General features: G+C 45.6%; 1 protein-coding gene across 7 annotated transcripts in view; it reads right to left on the bottom strand.

Annotated features, from left to right (window-relative positions):
* DNAH7 (dynein axonemal heavy chain 7) overlaps positions 1–18,832 on the bottom strand; it is a 249,486-nt gene that overhangs the window by 162,180 nt on the left and 68,474 nt on the right. For all 7 annotated transcript variants that reach the window (XM_053276796.1, XM_053276777.1, XM_053276818.1 and 4 more), the window contains 4 exons: positions 10,561–10,701; positions 6,076–6,288; positions 4,831–4,940; positions 3,674–3,842 (listed from right to left, as the gene is read on the bottom strand). In XM_053276796.1, coding sequence (XP_053132771.1) covers positions 3,674–3,842; positions 4,831–4,940; positions 6,076–6,288; positions 10,561–10,701 — 633 coding nt within the window. The remainder of the gene's footprint in view (positions 1–3,673; positions 3,843–4,830; positions 4,941–6,075; positions 6,289–10,560; positions 10,702–18,832) is intronic.

An 18,832-nucleotide genomic window follows, 5' to 3' on the forward strand; every position in this document is an offset into this window, starting at 1 on the left:
CTGTTTCCAGGCAGGCATTTAGGGAGGATATGCCAGCTTCTGAAGAAGTTGACATGGAGAAATAGATCTGGTTGTCATCAGCATACTGGTAACACCCAGCTCCAAATCCCCTGATGATCTCTCTCAGTGGTTTCATGTAGATGTTAAAAAGCATTGGAGAAAGTACGGAGCCTTGAGGAACACCATACTTAAGCTCAGATTTTGAAGAGCAACAATCTCCAATTGACACCGTCTGGAATCTATCCGAGAGGTAGGAGCGGAGCCACTGTAAAACAGTGCCTACCACCCCCAATACCCTCGGACGTTCCAAAAGGATACCAAAGACAATGCTTTGCACGTGGCCCAGGCTGCCCAAAACAGCACCCAAGCTATTTTGCGGTTCTACAGATCCAGGGGTGGGCATCTTATCCCCGCGGCCTTAAAACTTTTTCAGGAGAAATCATTGGCACAGTTACTCTACGGTGCCCAACTGGGTCCTTACTCAGATCTGTTCCCCTTAGAAGTGGTGCAGTCTAAGTTCCTGAGAGCATTATTTCAAACCCCCAAATGTACCTCCAATGCGAGGCTCAGATTGGAGGCGGGCCTCGTCAGAGTTGAGGCCAGATGTTGCAGGCCAAATGGCGCTGTTTTATTGGCTGAGAGTCCTTTCCTCTGAGATAGGGCTGAGCCGCTTAGTATTAGCAGACTCTTATCAGTCGATCTAGAAGCGCTCACTTAACCAAAAGATGACTTCTTTGGGCCTTGATCAGTCTGCCCTGCTTACGCAAAGTTTGGAGACAGCTAGGAAGCTCATCAAACAGAGAATTGAGGATATTGAGAGACAAATAGATACGGCAAGTGTACCCGACTTTCAGTGCCAGGAATCAGTTAGGTATCGTTTGGCCCCAGCACCCTATCTCACTGTCTTGGAGGTGCCCCCTCTTAGAAGAGTTTTCACCCTGGCAAGATGCAATGCCCTGCCTTCAGCCCTCTTAGAGGGACGATATAGAGGGATCCCCTACAGGGAGAGGCTCTGCCCATGCGGTGAGAATCAAGTTGAAACAGTTACCCATGTGCTATTGGAATGTCTGCTCTACTCAGTCCAGATTAGGTTTACAAAGACTGTTGCGTGCTTTTGCCGGCTACTGCAATGATAACAAACTAACAGTTAACTACAAAAAAACAAAGGTCCTGGTTTTCTCTAAATCCAGGAAACTATATAAATGGGTAATAAATCAGAACCACATTGAGCAGGTTTACAACTATAAATATTTAGGCATATCATTTCAATATAATCTAAATTGGAAAACCCAAAGGCTGTCTTCAATTCACAAAGCCCGCAACACCCTCAGTGCCTTTTTGCGATTTTACTACTCTAAAGGGGGCCAGTTTGTTCCCATGGCACTCCAGGTATTTTGTGCTAAGATCGTGGCCCAACTACTTTTTGGAGTCCCGCTATGGATCCAGGGTGTAACAGCTGAACTGGAGAGAGTACAGTCTATTTTTCTGAGAGCAATTTTTGCAGTGCCTAGATGTGTGCCTTATTCTGCTCTATGTTTGGAATCTGGGTCTTTCTCTATTGTCTGTAAATCCTGGGAGCTTACTTTCGCTAGATGGAGTAAACTCTGTTCTGAGATTCAGGAATTTTCTTTTTTCCAACATCTATGGGTGGATTCTTATCCCAACCCTTGGCTAACGTATGTAAATAATAAAATTATTCAACTGGGCCTTTCTCCTTCAGAACTCCTCACTTGGGAATAGAATAAGGTGAAGGAAATATTATTTCTCCGGTTGCACAATACTGAACGGCAGGAACTTATGTCTTCGGCCAATAGGACTTGCTCCCCTTTACATTTTGGGATTTTGCCACCCTGGGGAGATAGAGATGCTAGTTATTTGACAACGCTACATTTTTCCAAATTTCGGGCTGCTTTTGCCCGGGCCTGGTTCAATGTGTTGCCCTCTTCTCTTTTGGATCGGAAGTTTGCAAAAGATAATCCTGTTGCGGTTTTCGGCCCTTGTGGCGTTGGCCTTCTGGAAACTGTCACCCATGTGTTGTTGTACTGCTCGTTGTATCGGGACGCTAGAGAAGAGCTCATTTCCCCTTTGTTACTTAAATTTCCCGGAAGGTGTGATCTCTTTTATACTTATTACTGCCTCGCGGATTCGAGCCCTGGGACTACAGCAGTTGTGGCTAAATTTTTCTATATTGCCATTAGGTTGAGGTCCCTATTAAGTGCCTAACTGCGAGAGCTGTCTGTTGTTTTTAAATGATTTATTATTATTGATTGTAATCTGTCATATTGTGTTTTAGCATTGTTTTATTGACGTATTGTGTATATTTGTTACTACCATTTCTGCTGGCCAATGGCCGTAATAAAACTGATGATGATGATGATGATGTCTGCTCTATAGAGACCTGCGCCGGGATCTCATTCACCCTTTGACAGTCAAATGCCGAGGTCTCGATTTACCTCAGATGACTGCCAGGCTGCTGGAAGGAAGTAATTCCTGTACCACTAGACGGGGAGCCAAATTTTGCAGTGCAGCCCCTCGCTTTCGGAAGAGCTTAAAAATGGGCAAATAAACGATGGACTTAATGTCAGAGCAATTTGTAGCCACATCTTGACTAGTTGCAGGTGGGCATGTGGGGACAGGTATCGTCAGCTCAAAAGCAGCTAATTTAATGATAATATTTTATAGAGCTCCTGAATTGTATATCCCCTCCCAGTTTTGGGAGTTGAGCTGTGCTTTGAGTTGTAATAGTCCTATAAGCAGGAATATGCTGCCCCTTTTATCTTAAATTATTTTAGTAGTATTTTAGTAGTATTTCCAGTTATTTTGTGCTGAGGAGGACTTTTTGGATTTTATTGGGTGCTACTATGGTCGATAGTAGTGAAAGCTGCCAAGAGATCCGAAAGGACCAACAGAGTCACACTTCTTCTGTCAATTCCCAATTGGAGATCATCCATCAGGCCAACCAAAGCACTCCACCCCATAGCCCACCCCAAAACCAGTTTGAAATGGGTCTAGATAATTGGTTTCCTCCAAGACCGACTGGAGCTGAGAGACCACCACCCTCTCAATTACCTTGCCCAACCATGGGAGGTTGGAAACAGGCCTATAAGTGCTCAACTCCAAGGGATCTAATGCAGGCTTCTTTAGAAGAGGTCTAATAATTGCCTCCTTAAGACAAGGAGGCATCCTGCCCTCCCTCAGAGAAGCATTTATGATTTCCACCAGGCCACCTACAACAGCCTCCCTGCTAGAATGAACAAGCCATGTGGGACAAGGGTCAAGAGAACAAGTGGTAGGCCTCACTGCTCCAAGCAGCTTGTCCACATCCTCAGGAGTCTCGTGTGCTCATGTGTCAGTGCTCGTGTGTCAGTGCCATGCGGCTTCATGAGGCACCTACACACAAGTAGCCTCCCGATCGGTGTCGGGAGGCTCCCCATAAAGCACTGTGCACTTGCGCGGTGCATTATGGACGCTCCGAGGGCCTCCTGGCCCCCAAACCTCCCTGCTACCAGCAGAAGCTGGCAATCATTTGGGTGGCTGATCCAGCCACCCAACTACGACGGGATCATCTGTGGGGGAGGTAAGCTTTTCATGGCTTCCTTCCCAAGCCCTGTCTGAGCCCATTCTCCAATCGTGAGAATGGGCTCACTAAATGTTCACCAGTGAGCATTCACACCTTAAAGAACTTTCCCAGAGCAAGGTAATCCAGTCCATCAGAACAATTGAAAACCACACATTGCTTGGCAACAGCTTTTGCTAAGTCCTTTGTGGTTTCTGTTTTTCCAGTTCCAGCAGGGCCTTCAGGGGCACCTCCAAGATGAAGGTGGAGAGCACCAAACAGAGTTCTGAAATTAAAGGGAGAACAGTTGAAAAACAATACCCCTTGTAATTACTGAAATAACAGGTAAAATATCTCTATTCTTTATAGTAAATACTATATAGTTAATATGTTTACTATCACCTTGTACATATGTAATGCTGGTTCTCTGTACCCCATGGGAATCAGCTTCAGGAATATAAATTCGTTTCCCCTTCCTCCTCTTCTCTGAAGCATGAATTCCCCTCTTTCTTCTCTTGTTAGCCAAAACAATAGTTTAGCACACCTATGCTGACCATGGTTAAAGCTAACTAGAGTCCCCATCTTATTCAAGCTTTCATATCTAGTTTTTAAATGGGCTGGAAAATCTTGATCTAGAAATAACCTGGTTAGTGCTAACCATGGTTAGTGCCGATGCAGATTATTAAGGGAATGAATGGGAAATGTACACTAAAAAGGGGAATTGTGTGATTCCTAGACTGGCTTCTGATTTGCAAGCCACAGTTTCCAAGGAGCCAGCATTATGTCTGCACTGGGTCAAAAGCAGAATGATGTCTTAATGTATGGTGTTATGTCTTAAGCATTTATTTGGTGACATAAAACTAAAGCATTATTTGGTGACACAGAAGTCAGCAGTCAGCCACCCAAAATATAAACACCAGTCTGTAAACGTGAGTGAGTGAATTAATGAAATTAAGAACTCTAGTAAATCTTACTACTCTATTCAGCTTATGTTTCCAAAATATTGGCATTCTGAGAACCTTAGAATTACATAAGTAGTAACTGACTTTTCAAAGAAAAAAATATACATATATGACTATGTTCATTGCAATTTCAATATACCCGCTGTACAGAGCACTTGTTAATATCCTAATCATGCCTATGAGAAAGGTAATAATGAGAAAGCGGGACCATATTTTTCATTGCAGTTACTTCCAAGGTTGATGGCTCAATTACACTTTCTCTTCTACATAAACTCTTCTAATAACACATTCAGCAACGGTATTATGATTTACCTGTAGCATCTATCAGTAAGTGGGGTAATAACCAGCCTTGGGGTATTGCCAAGATATTCATACCCATACCTCAAACCAGCATTGATCATTTTTGTTTGTAGATGCCCTTCCTATGCAAAAACATCAAAGACAGAGAAGAAACAGAAAATAAATATAATTAAGAAAAAATAGACAAGGCTTGAAGTTAAACTTTAGCAGCTAAGTTCCTAGCAGTCATTACTGCTCAGGTGGATGATCAGTGATGACAGCAGCGAGCAGTAGAAGCAGCTGCTGCCACTTGCCTTCTGCCTAAGAAGAGCCTCTGGGGTGGAGGATCTGGAGCATGACGTGCCACTAAGAAACACACGAGCAATTCCACGCATGAATTGTACTCACACACACGAGTACAATTCCACATAAGTGGCACTACTGGACTTCAGCTATTGTGTCCTCTAACACTTATATAATCAACATTTACAGTTTTTAAAAATGCCTTCATGTAATGCTTTAAAATCAAATCATATAAAATACTTGTGTTTTCTGTTAGTTTCCCTCTCCACCCTCCAGTTGCCCACCAACTGTTAGGAAAACATTTTAATCCTTCTGCAGGGGTGAACAATAAGGACATAAGAACAGCCCTGCTGGATCAGGCTATCTAGTCCAGCATCCTGTTTCAACAGTGGCCCACCAGATGCCTCTGGGAAGCCCACAGGCAAGAGTGGTGTCTTCGCCATTCTCCTAAGAGGTGCTGGGAGCAATTTCTCTAATTACTACCATAAGATATTCCACTAATAAATGGGATACTTTAGACACGTGCCCTCTAACTTTTACCTAGTTCAAATGCTTGGCTCGTGGCCCAGGAACTTAATGTGGTCTCACAATGCAGGGATGATGATAAAAGTCAGATTAAGACTACTCAGATAAAAAATATATGATTGCTTTTTAAAGAGAAAAAATCTAAACATCTCCAGCAGCATCAGAGATTTGACAGATCTAGTTTCATCTGTAAGCTTCCTGCAGATTCAGCAAGTGTGCAAGAAATATTTGCTGATGAAAGTCATTTTAATTACAAACTGTATATATATGGCTATTAGCCATTTTAGCTCACATTGCACAGGATGATTGGTGAGATATCTATTGTCATCAGCAAAAAAAAAAAAAAATCCTCATATTAGGGTCTCTTTCCCCCTGTGTCAGCAAGCGAGCTCAAATTGAAAAGCTGCGAACTGAAATTACCTGCTAATAGGATTCACAGGCATCACTTACCTCCCAGTAGTACCTAAGCTGACTTAACCATTCAAAGTCACTGTCATCATTGACATGCTTGCTTACGAGGGACGCAAGCACATCCCGAGCATGAACATCCAACACAACAAGGGCTCCAAGAGTCGTCCGATTCTGCTTAGACAACTTTCCTCGCACCAAGGTGACAATGCCATCAATCTGCCCATTGCACTGTTCCAGATAATCCTCAAGAGCCTGAGAAAGATTGCAAGTAAACACAGGCAAGTTACCTGCCTAATCTGCATAATGTCAACAGAAATTTGTAGAGCTCAACCCTTTGCTGCTTCTTTTAAAAGGTCTGGACTTACACAAAGTTATCATGAGAGTCTCCCCCCCACCCCCGACCACCCCTGCTTCATATGCAATTTAAATAATGCTTTTAAAGTACAACAAAACTTTAAAATGTCTTGTACAGGTTCCGAAATCTTCCTTTTAGGCCCATAACTGTGAACAATGAGAATAGATTATCCAGCAGCAACTCCCAAAACATTGTTTTTAATTGAAAGAAGCTTGGTATACATGCTGCATGCCATCCTAACAACATTTTGGCAGTAATGGAGCCAGCTATGTGAGCACTATGACACACCCGAAATACAATGGTGGGCTGTTTGGTCAGGATTGCAAATAACAAGCAGAATCACATGGTAGATTTGCACCACTTGCTAAATTTAGGTTCCCAGATAATGTTGGACTACAACTCCTATAGTCTGCAGCCACAATGGCCAAAGGCCATTGCTTGTGTTAGAAATGGATGCATCCAAACTCGTGCATTTTCACATGATGACTACTGACTGATAACCACGAGACAGTGGGGTGGTCTGCACCACATCCCATGCCATCCATAGTTCCTATTTCGCTTTCCACTAAGTATTTTTCTGGAAGCCTGCACTTTACTGAAGAGGTGCAAACACAAGTCACACAATGTCCTTCTTTCTGGACTTTGTCTTGCCCTTCATGATCACAGTCTTTTTCTTTTTCATCACTGAAGATGCATCATTGCACCCATGAATTCATTCACCATACTCACTTTGCTAATTTCTCTTACTAACCTCTTTTTGGAGAAGCTAAGCCAATAGGAAGATGCTGAAAGGCATAATCTCAGACTGCATTGGAGATGGCAACAGTAAACCCCTCCTCTGTTCTACCAAAAGATAACCACAGGCTCTGTGGTCTCCAGGAGTCGACACCGACTCGACGGCACACTTTACCTTTAAGCCAAGCCACTTCATGAATCTGAAGCCTGGAAGAATTCATGAACCTGTAGCGGAATACTACAAATTTCTTTTGGCATTTTATTTAACCAACCAAAAAAAAAAGATATAGAGGCTCTACACATGGGACCGGGTCTCACGATCAGCGAGACCTGGTTCCTAGCGGTGAGCGGGCAGGGAGCCCTGGGTGGCCAGATCGGCCGCCCACACGATAGCCGGCTCTGAGATGGAGCTGGCAGGGGCTGGGGAGCTCGGGGGCCGCGCAGCCCCCGGAAGCCCCAGTATGCCCTGCATGAGCGCGCAGGGCATACTGGGGAGACCCCCAAGCCGGGAGGCTGCTTTTAAGCCTCCCAGCCAGGGGTCTATTTGTGAGTAGCCGCGCCGCGGAGCCGCGCCACGGCTACTCACGAGCACATAGCCCGGGTTTGCGGAGAGCTCACTCAGCAAACCCGGGCTAAGGGGCGGGCTACAAGAGCGGGTTAGCCGCTCCAGAACCACCGGGCTCGGCTGCGAGCCTGGTGATTCTGACGATCACAAAAATCGGGCTAGGATTTTCCTAGCCCAATTTTTGTGATCATAAGAATAGCCCCACGATCTGAGAGCTTAGCCCGCTCTCCCCGCAGATAAGCAGCCACTTGTTCCTGGGAGGCTGGATCGGCCGCCCACACAACTATCAGCTCCGTCACGGAGCCAGGAGGGGCTGCAGGGATCGGGGGCCACCTGGCCCCCAGATGTCCCAGGTTGCCCTGCACAAGTGTGCGGGGCATCCTGGGGAGAGCCCCCCAACTCCGGTAGGCTCGTTTTAGCCTCCTGATGGGGGTCTCCTCACGAGTTGCCACGGCATGGAGCCGTGCCATGGTGACTCACAATCAGAAAAACAGAGTTAGTGGAGTGCTCGCTCTGCTAACCCCGTTTAAGGGGAAGGCTTCTTTGGCAGGCTAGCCGCCAAGGAACAACCGGGCTCACCCACGAGTCCTGTGGTTCTCACGATGGGAGAAAACCAGGCTGGGCTCCTTTAGCCTGGTTTTCTCCCATCATGAGAATAGCCTCATAATGTTAGAAGATAATATAAACAAAAATAAGAAGAAACTGCAAAAAAAAAAAAAAACAACCTCAATCATTAATATAATGCTTAAGTAAAATATCATTTAAAAAAACTTTTAAGGATACAGTAATTCCTTCTTCAATGGGAGGAAGGAAGGAAGGAAGGAAGGAAGGAAGGAAGGAAACCTACACTCACACGTTACATATAAGTATAGAAAATGTGCAAAGGTTAGTACTGGGTGAGTCAAAGAAAAATCTGAAATAAACACATAATGAAATGCAAAAAGAGTACCAGTCTGTCCTCCACTCTTACTCACAGCTATATAGATTTCTAGATTTGGGGTGCAACTCTAAGAATTATCTTACCTTAGAGTTTCTAAGTTAATGTGGGCCAGTTGTGAACAACACACTGAGGCTGTTCTCACTCACAGACAAAACCAGGCTAAGGAAGCCAAGTCCAGTCTTACCCATGCCCAAGAACTGCCGGGATCGCGCCTGATCCCGGTGGCACTTTGGCAGCAAATCCACCTAGGCATCCTCACGTAAATGAGGTTAAGGGAGCAAGCGCTCCCTTAGCCCCATTTTGTTAATCATGTGTCAGCACTGGCTGGGGTAATCCCCATAATGCACCATGCACTCGCATGGTGCATTATGGGAGTTCCGTGGGCTGGGGTGACGCGTCCTGGCTCCTAACCTTCTGTGCTGCCAGGGGCAGCTGGCAATTATCTAGGTGGGTGATCCACGCGCCCCGCAAAGATCAGGAGATCATCTGCGGGGGCAGTAAGCTTTTCAAGGCTTCCTCCTCTTACCCCCTTCAAGCTCTTTCTCACCAATGGTGAGAAATGGCTCACTAGCTACATATGGTGGGAGAATAGGACTATCCAGACAACAAAATTTGCAAACTGCCTAGGTATGTAAAACTCAACAACTGACATCCTGAGGCTATTCACATGCCTGTGTGAACCACCGGGATCAGGCCCTATCCCAGCAGCTACATGGCGGCAAACCCGCCAAAGTAGCCTCCCTCTAAAATGAGGTTAAGGGAATGAGAGCTCCCTTAACTTCATTTGATTTAATCGTGTGTCAGCAAGCCGCCACGGCTGGCACACTTGTGGGAGAGGATTTGCACGGTGCATTACTGGAGCTCTGGGGGGCGGGGCAACACTCAGTGGCGCCGAGCTGCCAGACGAGTCGCTGATCATCTGTGCCAGTGATCTGCCCGCCCAGGGAAGGCAAGTTAAACCTGCCTTCCCCGCAGACCACCCTGGAACTCTTCTCACTGATCGTGAGAAGAGCTCCCCTAACACAGCACTAGTGGAAGGATGGTGCACTAGTACAAAGTAGTTGCACTTAAACTTTATTGCCTAAACTCCGCCCATATAGATATATATAAATATTTCTATGTCCAGGGTCATCAGTTCCTAACCAGTGTTTCTGATTCTAGATATAAACTTGGTAGTAGAAATGCTTTTTGGGCTATCTGGCTTCTTCAGCACAAGGACAAACTAAAGTTTTGCAAGCTGTTTCTCAGCCTGCATTACAGGATTTGCAACGGCATGCATAACTGAAGCTTCTGCTCCTGGTAACCAAATCAAATAAACCATTTATCGTGGCCCCCATTCATACATGGGCTGGCATACTATGTAAAGGCAAGCCAGCCCACTAACATTGCACACAAGCAAATTGTGCAAATGCAAAAACTGTGCAAATAATGCACAAGAGTAAGCCCAGTGGAAACTATGCTGACCACATAAATGGCCGCGACGCATACACGGTGGCCATGTGAGTACCGACGTCACACAAGGCAACTGGGGAGAGAGCTGCCAGTGTGTGATGATAACTGGGGGAGTCCCAACAATGCAAGTAGTAGCAGTGAGCAGCGGAGGAGCAGGTATGCACCTGCTCACCTCCGTTTTAAAGGTGCCAGGGATGTGTTGAGAATCATGCTTAGAATCACAATTCATGCACATCCCTAGTCGGGAGCCATCATACATCAGCATCTCAGTCCCAAAGTGTTTAAACTTGTCCACCTTTCTGATGTAATATAACATCATACAAAGAGAGAACTCCATAGATCATCTGAGCTATTGTATCCCAAGTGGTTCAAACACCATCATATTAGGGATTTCACATTATGGCAAGCCTGTCGTGTTAAGGAAGATTTAATTATCGGCTGCTCAGATGGTTTGAAATACATTTGAAATATTCCTACCTTCTGGCCATTTTTAAAAGCTGTTTGTACTTCCAAAGTCCAGTAAGCCTGGGATACACAAAGAACTGTTTGCCCAGGCCAGTCCTTTACCCAATTTATTCGGAGCGTTTTTGGATAGGCCACTATTGCTTCACCAATCACCTGGAGATGAGGAAATGACAAAGATACACCAAATGAGCACAGATGTTAAGTCCATTTACAGTCATACTAGTGCTTACTCAATTAATATCCACGCTCCATGCTATAAAACCACAGTCTTTCCACTACTTCAGACTATGATCTCAAGAGATCATTAAATTGTATTTAATATTGTTGTATTTAATTGTTCTTTTGTTGTTGCTAATTTCCACTAATTTCAAAATATTCTTAGAATTTGTTTTGCATTGGTTTGACTAATGGCAGATGTGCTAGGAAACAATGTTGCATTGAAATAACCATAAATACATATTGAGGAAATATTTGATCAATTATATGTTGATTTTTATAGAGTACATTCTAAATTTCTTCAATGAGGATACAATGGTTATGGATAAGATACCTTTTTAACTTAAAGCCTTATTGTACAAATAATCATAATTATTATGCTGGCAACCATTCATATCATATCTGGAAAAGAAAAAGATCACTTATCACATGTGAAATAAATACTTGGTGAGCAATTCGGTGGGGCTGTGAGCTCATGGATTCCCCTTTCCCTTCTCATTCTTCAACCTTCCTCCACCTTCTTTATTTATTTTCTTTTTTCCACACCTTTGTATTCACACCTTATGAATCTTTTACATTCATAAAAGATGCCATGCATTACACACTTAAGATTGTTGTATATTAATATCTGTCAAAATGGTTATTTGTTATTGTTCATTGCTGGAAAACCAATAAAATATTAATAATATTTTTTCAAATACAGTTGGCATATGAGAGAGAGAGAGAGCGCACATTAATTTTTTTAAAAAAATCACGAATTGAGGGAATCTACTGAAATTATTTTCTCTACGGGTGAGACTAGTGCATAAAGCAGGCAAGTCAAGCACAGGATTGCTGAGTGAGTCCCTTGCCGGTGAGTCAGCCTTCACGCTTGCCACTGTGCCAGATGGGCAGCCTTTACCTTTTAGAATCATTTTTTAAAGAGGCAAATAAGTGCTTAGGGAATGGGGACACATACATGCATCCTTTGCCTTGCCAAGAACAACCCCCCCCCCCAAATAACAAAAAAAAAACCCAAACCTTCCTTTGGAGTGATGTTAAGGGCACTAGGCAATAAGCATCCATCACATCCAAAACACAATCAGTATCAGAGAATGAATCAGCTTTTCCTCAGTTTGACCTCAAACTCCACAGAAAACCTATGGAATCACACACACACACACACACACACACACACCCAGAGGTCCACCCAGGGTTTAAAAATGCATAACAGAAAAACAATTCCGGCCCTGATTCAACCACTAAATTTAAGCAACCTAACTAAATACAGGTCTGTAGCCTCTGTCTTTTCTGAATCACAGTTCCCTCTTCTTCCATTGTGGCATGGCATGATAAAGTCTATGAAAAGCAAAGTGTAGCCCTAAGATAAACTAGTTTTTGTTTTTTGCATTTGTCTTTGTCTCCCCCACCCCCCGGGCAATTTTATTTTATTTTTAAGAAAAGCTGTTGCCTTTATGTACTGCTTGGATGTTGTGGGGGACATCTAGCTGGTCACTGTTGGAAACAGGATGCCAGTCTAGGCAGATCCTTGGCCTGATCCAACACAACATAAGAACATGCTCTTCTTATGTTCCCATGTTCACTGCTCTTATAGCCTTTCCATTTTGTGGTCCAACCGAAACTTTCAGTAATCAGATATCTGACAACTGAGATGTAATTTGTTTAGTTATTAGTAAGTATTTTGTCACCTCATCCACAGAAAATGGTTGCACTGAGAGTACTAAGAGCTAGGGTAGTGGAAAAGATTATGAGGTCAGAACTCCCCAGCTCTAACCTCACTCCAGCATCAAAATTACTAAGTGGCCTTAGAGGTGGTGGCTTGCCTATGCCTCAAACCCCACTTGCAAAATGAGGAAAACAGTACAACAGGACTCACTTCCCCAAAGGTTCTTCTAAGGATTACCCAGATACTTTATGTTAACCCTCAAAAGCACTACCTGAATGCTCAGTATTGTTGCTGGCATCATCCAACGTGCAAAGCTACTGGCCAGACTCAGATGCAATCCTAAGCCACTGTTTAGCATTACGAGCACCAGCCAGCACATGTTTCAGGCTCGCGTACTCCCCCATCCCTTCATGATCCATTCTTGGTTCGATATCCTGGCTAGTCGTGCTCTTGTGCCAACAAAAATTTTAAGCTGGTTCAGGAGACAAAACTGTGGGATCAAGCAGACGGGGCCAGCCTTGGGGTTTATGCTCGACTAACAAGCAGAAGATTGCCGGTTCGAATTCCCTCTGGTACCATATCAGGTAGCAGTGATATAGGAAGATGCTGAAAGGCGTCATCTCATACTGTGTGGGAAGAGACAATGGTAAACCCCTCCTGTATTCTACCAAAGAAAACCACAGGGCTCTGTGGGCACCAGGAGTCAAAATCGACTTGACGGCACACTTTACCTTTAAGTGAATCTGACTTTGGCACACACACACACACACGCACACACACACACACCCTGAGGAGGCAGAAGCTTTTGGATGAAGTTGCCGGCCATGCTGCCCATGCACTCACCTGCCTGCCCGCAGACCGGCACACTCTACTGCTGCCTGCCTACCTGCTCTGCTGCCGCCAGCCTGTTTTCTTTGCTGGGCCAGGGTGCAAGAGCACTTGTTCAAGCTGGGATGGGGCAGCATGCTTGCGATGGTGCAATTAGACCGCATAGCGGCCCAGCAAAGGACGCAGACCAGAGAAAGCAGCAGATGCATGGCTATGCAGCTTGTGGGGTCTATAATGAAGACAGGCGGCAGAGCAGGCAGACAGGGGAACAGTGAAGGTGTCGCCCACATCTTTGCTGGCTGAGCACCACTATATTCCAGTGTGGGATGCAGCAATGCCCACACTCAGCAAAAACTGATTCATTTACTAGGGTGGGCAGGCGGTGGCACCCTACATGGTGCCCTAGTGCCCTAGGTGACTGCCTAGGTCTGACTAGTGGGCGGGCCATCTCTGAAAGCAGACAAAGAATGGAAGGAGAAGTGGAAGAGCTAGCATTGTCCTAGCTCTCCTGGTCATTTTTATCCCAAGAGCAATGCAGGGTGGTAGCAAGTTCCCATCCCCACTCCACAACTGAACCAGAGGGTGTAGGTGTTGCATAGTTTTCTCTCATGAAAACTGTTATCTAGCTGCAAGGCTAGCCAAGGAGACACATTCGCCGGCCTGGAGGATGTACATTTAGAGAGCGAAAACTATTTCAAACAAGGTTAATGCTTGATAGATTCAATGTCTTCCTTTAAAGCTTTTCAGCATAGGTTGTTTGCTTCTTTTTCATATTAGGCCATAACCAAGAAAAGGCTGAAGTAAGGAACAGGCCACTTTTCAGCTCAGCAGAATGATTCACTAGACTCCACCCTTGCATCACAGCCACATTCACAAAATGTTGTGATGGTGCTCATTTCCTTGGGACTAAGACACTGTCCAGACACTTCCTGTAGTCCAAGATCCAATTCCTGTGGAGGAGGCGTGTGTGAAGGCACACCGTTCTGCCGCATTCGTGCTGCAATGTGTGATGCAGACAAATAGGACTGGATCGTATAGTTCCCCTCCCCACTCAGAAACAGGGAAAGACTGTGAAATTGGACCCTCTGAAATTGGACCCTCTGCATCTTTATGAAGCACCTGGGTCACACACTACATTTTAAGTATAATTGAAAGGGAACACCTGCCAACTCCTCCATCACAGGAACAGTCCAGGTAAGCATCTAAAGTACACCAATGTCCTTTAAAGTCCCCAGTTTGGCAGCCCTGGCCACAAGCGTTTCCCGAGTGCTTGCGTTTAAGAAGCTTTTGTCCCTTTGACTTTGAAAGGAACAAATCAACTTCCATCTAAGGATGCTGGAAGAATTGCTTGTAAGCCTGATCTAGCCTTGATTGACACTAAGGGACTAATAGCATATTTAAAGATTAGCACATTCAATGGAGCTTTTCAATCTAAGCATCAAGATACAAGAACAGAGTAAACTGATGTACAAAAAATTACAATAAGAATAAAAGAGAAAGGAAGGATATGATTACTACAGAAATAAGACCAAAATAGTAAATGAAGTGAGCTTAAATCAAAAACAGATTCAAAAAGAAAACTGCCAATTTACCATTTTTATCAGACTATTCATAATGTGACAAGTTGTCAGCAAGCCTCACACATATAAAATTGCTGTTCATTTGCTGTTCTTTCTTTGGTTCTAACTTCTTCAGCGTTGCAGTACTTGTTCATTGTGATCTAATTCATGGGAGATACTACTAGACTGCAATTTTGGCAAGCTGAGTCATGGCAATTGTGTTTTGATTATCACATACTAGCGTGATATGCTTATTCAAACTGAAGAATGAATCCTTCACCTCTAACAAATTTAGCAAACTACACACTTTGCATTGAGTAGTTGTGCCAAAAAAACCATCTTGATGTCTCTTAACAGAGACCTGATTCATATATTCTGCTGGCAGTGGCACTCAAACACTAGGGCAGAAAAGCAAAGTAAGCCCCTCCTTTTCACAGCCAATGTGAACAAACGAAGAACAAAAGAAGATAAATGGATAATTTCATTTCTGTACCCTGTATTAGGGTCTTTATTTGGTAAAGCACTTAAATATATATTAGCTGGGCCAGGCACAGAGCATCTGTGCCTCTAGCCACAGGCTAGGCTTCTTCCTCTCCCCCTTCTTCCTTTCCCCACCCACCAGCTTCTTCCTCCCCCCCCCCGCTTCTTTCTTTCCCTGCCCACCCTCCGGCTTCTTCCTTTCCCCCCTTCTTCCTTTCCCGCTCGTCCTCCGCCCACCTGCCTGCCGGCTTCTTCCTCTCTGCCTGCCCCCGCCCGTCATTTCCTTCCTCCCTGGCCATCACTCGCCCGCCGTCGCCATGTTGTCACTGTCGCTGTTAATTGCCACCACCATTCTCCCCCACCCATCCCGTGGTTATCCGGCAGCTCTCCAAACTCTTGCAAGAGATTAGCCATGGGTACATCTTAGAAAAATAAATATATAGATTGAAGCACATGCAAATATGAATAAGGGTGCAATCCTAAGCACACTTACTAGGGACTATCCTTCATTGAACACAATCATGTCTACTTCTGAGTAAACATGTAAAAAGATTGCCCTGTAAGCAGGTTTCACGTGAGCACATTTTATATCCATCATGCTATCCATCTTTCATTTTTGTGCTACTATGTGGTGACAAGGAGCTGTAAGGCTATTCCATCTGCCTTGCAGGGACTTACCAACTGGTCCCTCTGCCTCCTGTGGAGCTTCCAGCCCAGACGGGGAGCAACCTGCTTGTCTGCTGCCAAGTTCTAGCTGGCTGGTTGCCAGCCCTCAGACTGTTGAAGAGAACCACCTGCGACTTGTTCTGGAAGCTACTTGTGAGAGGTGCGGCTTTCAGGGCTTGTCAGCTTAAAAGCATGGAGGCTCGCCAAAAGCATAGCCATTGGGCTGCCTATAGGCGGGCAGCCTTCAAGGGTGGGACTGAGGGCTGGGGGATTGAGTTGTGCCGTGCCAGGCCTTTTGCAGATATGTGTTTGGGCTCTCTTGAGGGGGGTGGTGCTGGGAGTGCGCCCAGTGGTTCTGGGGCAGCTATTACTGTTGTGGTGGGGAATAGAAGAATTGGCGCTGGCAGAGCAGCTGGCCGTTACAGGGGAAGGGAAATTAGTAATTTAGTAACTGCTTCCACTTCCAACTGCTCTGTCAGCTCTCAGGCCTCGGGGAGCAGCTCCAACGACCCACAGAGTCTGGCCTTGCTCCTCTGTAATGCCAGGTCAGTTCAGAATAAGACCGAAATTGTCCACGATTTGATCATGGATGAGGGAGCTGACCTGGCAAGTATAACTGAGACGTGGTTGGGGGAGGCAAGTGGTCCTGTGTGGGCTCAGCTTCTCCCACCAGGTTACTCTGTCGTGGAGGAGGCTAGAGGGAGTGGGTGGGGGGGTGGAGTAACTGTGGTCCATAAGAACACCATTTCCCTTACCAGGGCCCCTGTGAGACAGCTGACCTATATTGAGTGCATATTTTTGTGGCTGGGAACTAGGGATAGATCAGGGATTCTGTTGGTGTACCGTCCACCCCACTGCCCAACCGACTCCCTAACTGAGCTGATGGAGTTGGTCACAGAGTTAGTGTTGGAGTCTCCTAGACTTTTAGTGCTGGGGGACTTCAATATCCACTTTGGGGCTGGCTTGACTGGTGCAGCTCAGGAGTTCACAGCAGCCATGACAACTATGGGCCTATCCCAATTAGTTTCTGAACCAACTCACGTTGCCGGCCACACACTCAATTTGGTCTTTTGTTCGGATCAGTGGGGTGTTCCATGGGTAGGGGATCCAGTGGTTTCCCCATTGTCATGGACGAACCACTACCTGATTAAGGTTGGTCTCACAGTCGCAATTCACCCCTGCAGGAGTGGTGGACCTATTAGGATGGTCGGTCTGAAAAGGCTGCTGGACCCAGTGGGATTTCAAAAGGCCTTGGAGGATTTTGACGTTGGTGTGGCCGGTGATTCTTTCGATGCCCTGGTGGGAACCTGGAACAGAGAACTTATCAGGGCAGTAGACATGATTGCTTCTAAGCGTCCCTTCCAACCTGCTTCAAAAATGGCCCCTTGGTATACTGAAGAATTGTGGGGGCTGAAGCGGTTGGGCAAGCAACTAGAGCACAAGTGGAGGAGAACTCGGTTCATATCTGACAGGATACAGCATGTGACACATTTGAAGACTTATGCAGTGGCGGTGCGTGCGGCAATAAAGAGTTTTTGGTCTGCGTGCGTTGCGGCTGCAGGTTCGTGCTCAGCAGAGCTATCCCGGGTTGTGAGGAGTTTGATTTCTGTTCTTTCTACCTCAAATCAGTCCCCGGGGTTGTTCTGCTGTGATGCTTTTAATGGTTTTTTTGCGAACAAAATCTCCTGTATTCGGGCCGACTTGGACTCCACTATTTTTGCAGGGTCTATGGAGGAGGTGTCCAACAATCCCTCTCGCAGTATTAGATTGGATCAGTTTCAATCTGTGACTCCTGAGGATGTGGACGAGCTGCTTGGGGCAATGCGGCCTACCACTTGTTCTCTGGATCCTTGCCCAACTTGGATGCTTCTCTCTAACAGAGAGATTGTTGGGGATGGCCTAGTTAATATTATAAATGCATCACTGAGGGAGGATAAGGTGCCCCCTTGTTTGAAGGAGGTATTGGTTAGACCACTCCTAAAGAAGCCTTCACTGGATCCCTTAGCAACGGATAGTTACACGCCAATCTCCAATCTCCCTTGGTTGGTCAAGTAGATCGAGAGGGTGATGGCCGACCAGCTCCAGGAAGTCTTGGAGGAAACTGATTATCTTCTAGACCCATTTCAAACTGGCTTTAGAGCTGGCTATGGGGTTGAGACAGCCATAGTCAGCCTGATGGATTACCTTTACTGAGGAATCAACAGAGGGAGTGTGACTCTGCTGGTTCTTCTGGATCTTTTGGCGGTGTTGGATACCATCGACCATGGTATCCTTCTGGATCACCGAGGGAGTTGGGGATAGGGGCCACTGCAGTGGTTCCGCTCCTATCTCTTGGGTAGATTCCAGATGGTGGAGCATGGTGACAGTTGCTCTTCAAAACGGGAGCTGTTATATGGAGTCCCCCAGGGCTCCATTCTGTCACCAATGCTTTTTAATATCTACATGAAACCGCTGGGTGAGATTATCAGGAGATTTGGTGCTGGATGTTATCAGTATGCTGATGACACCCAAATCTACTTCTCCTTTTCATTTTCAGGAAACGGCACTCATTCTCTAAATGTCTGCCTAATGGCAGTAATAGGCTGGATGAGGGATAACAAATTGAAGCTGAATCCAAGCAAGACAGAGGTGCTCATTGTGGGGGCTCAGAATCTGAGGAGTGAGTTAGATCTTTCTGTGCTGGATGGGGTTACACTCCCCCAGAAGGAGCAAGTGCACAGCTTGGGAGTACTCTTGAACCCAGGCCTCACCCTAGTATCTCAGGTGGAGGCCATGGCCAGGAGTGCTTTCTATCAGCTTCGGCTGATTCGACAGCTGCGCCCATTCCTTGAAGAGGATGACCTCAAAACAGTAGTGCATCAGCTGGTAA

This window comes from Hemicordylus capensis, chromosome 1 (assembly GCF_027244095.1).
Source record: "Hemicordylus capensis ecotype Gifberg chromosome 1, rHemCap1.1.pri, whole genome shotgun sequence".
In the NCBI taxonomy this organism is placed as follows: Eukaryota; Metazoa; Chordata; class Lepidosauria; order Squamata; family Cordylidae; genus Hemicordylus; species Hemicordylus capensis.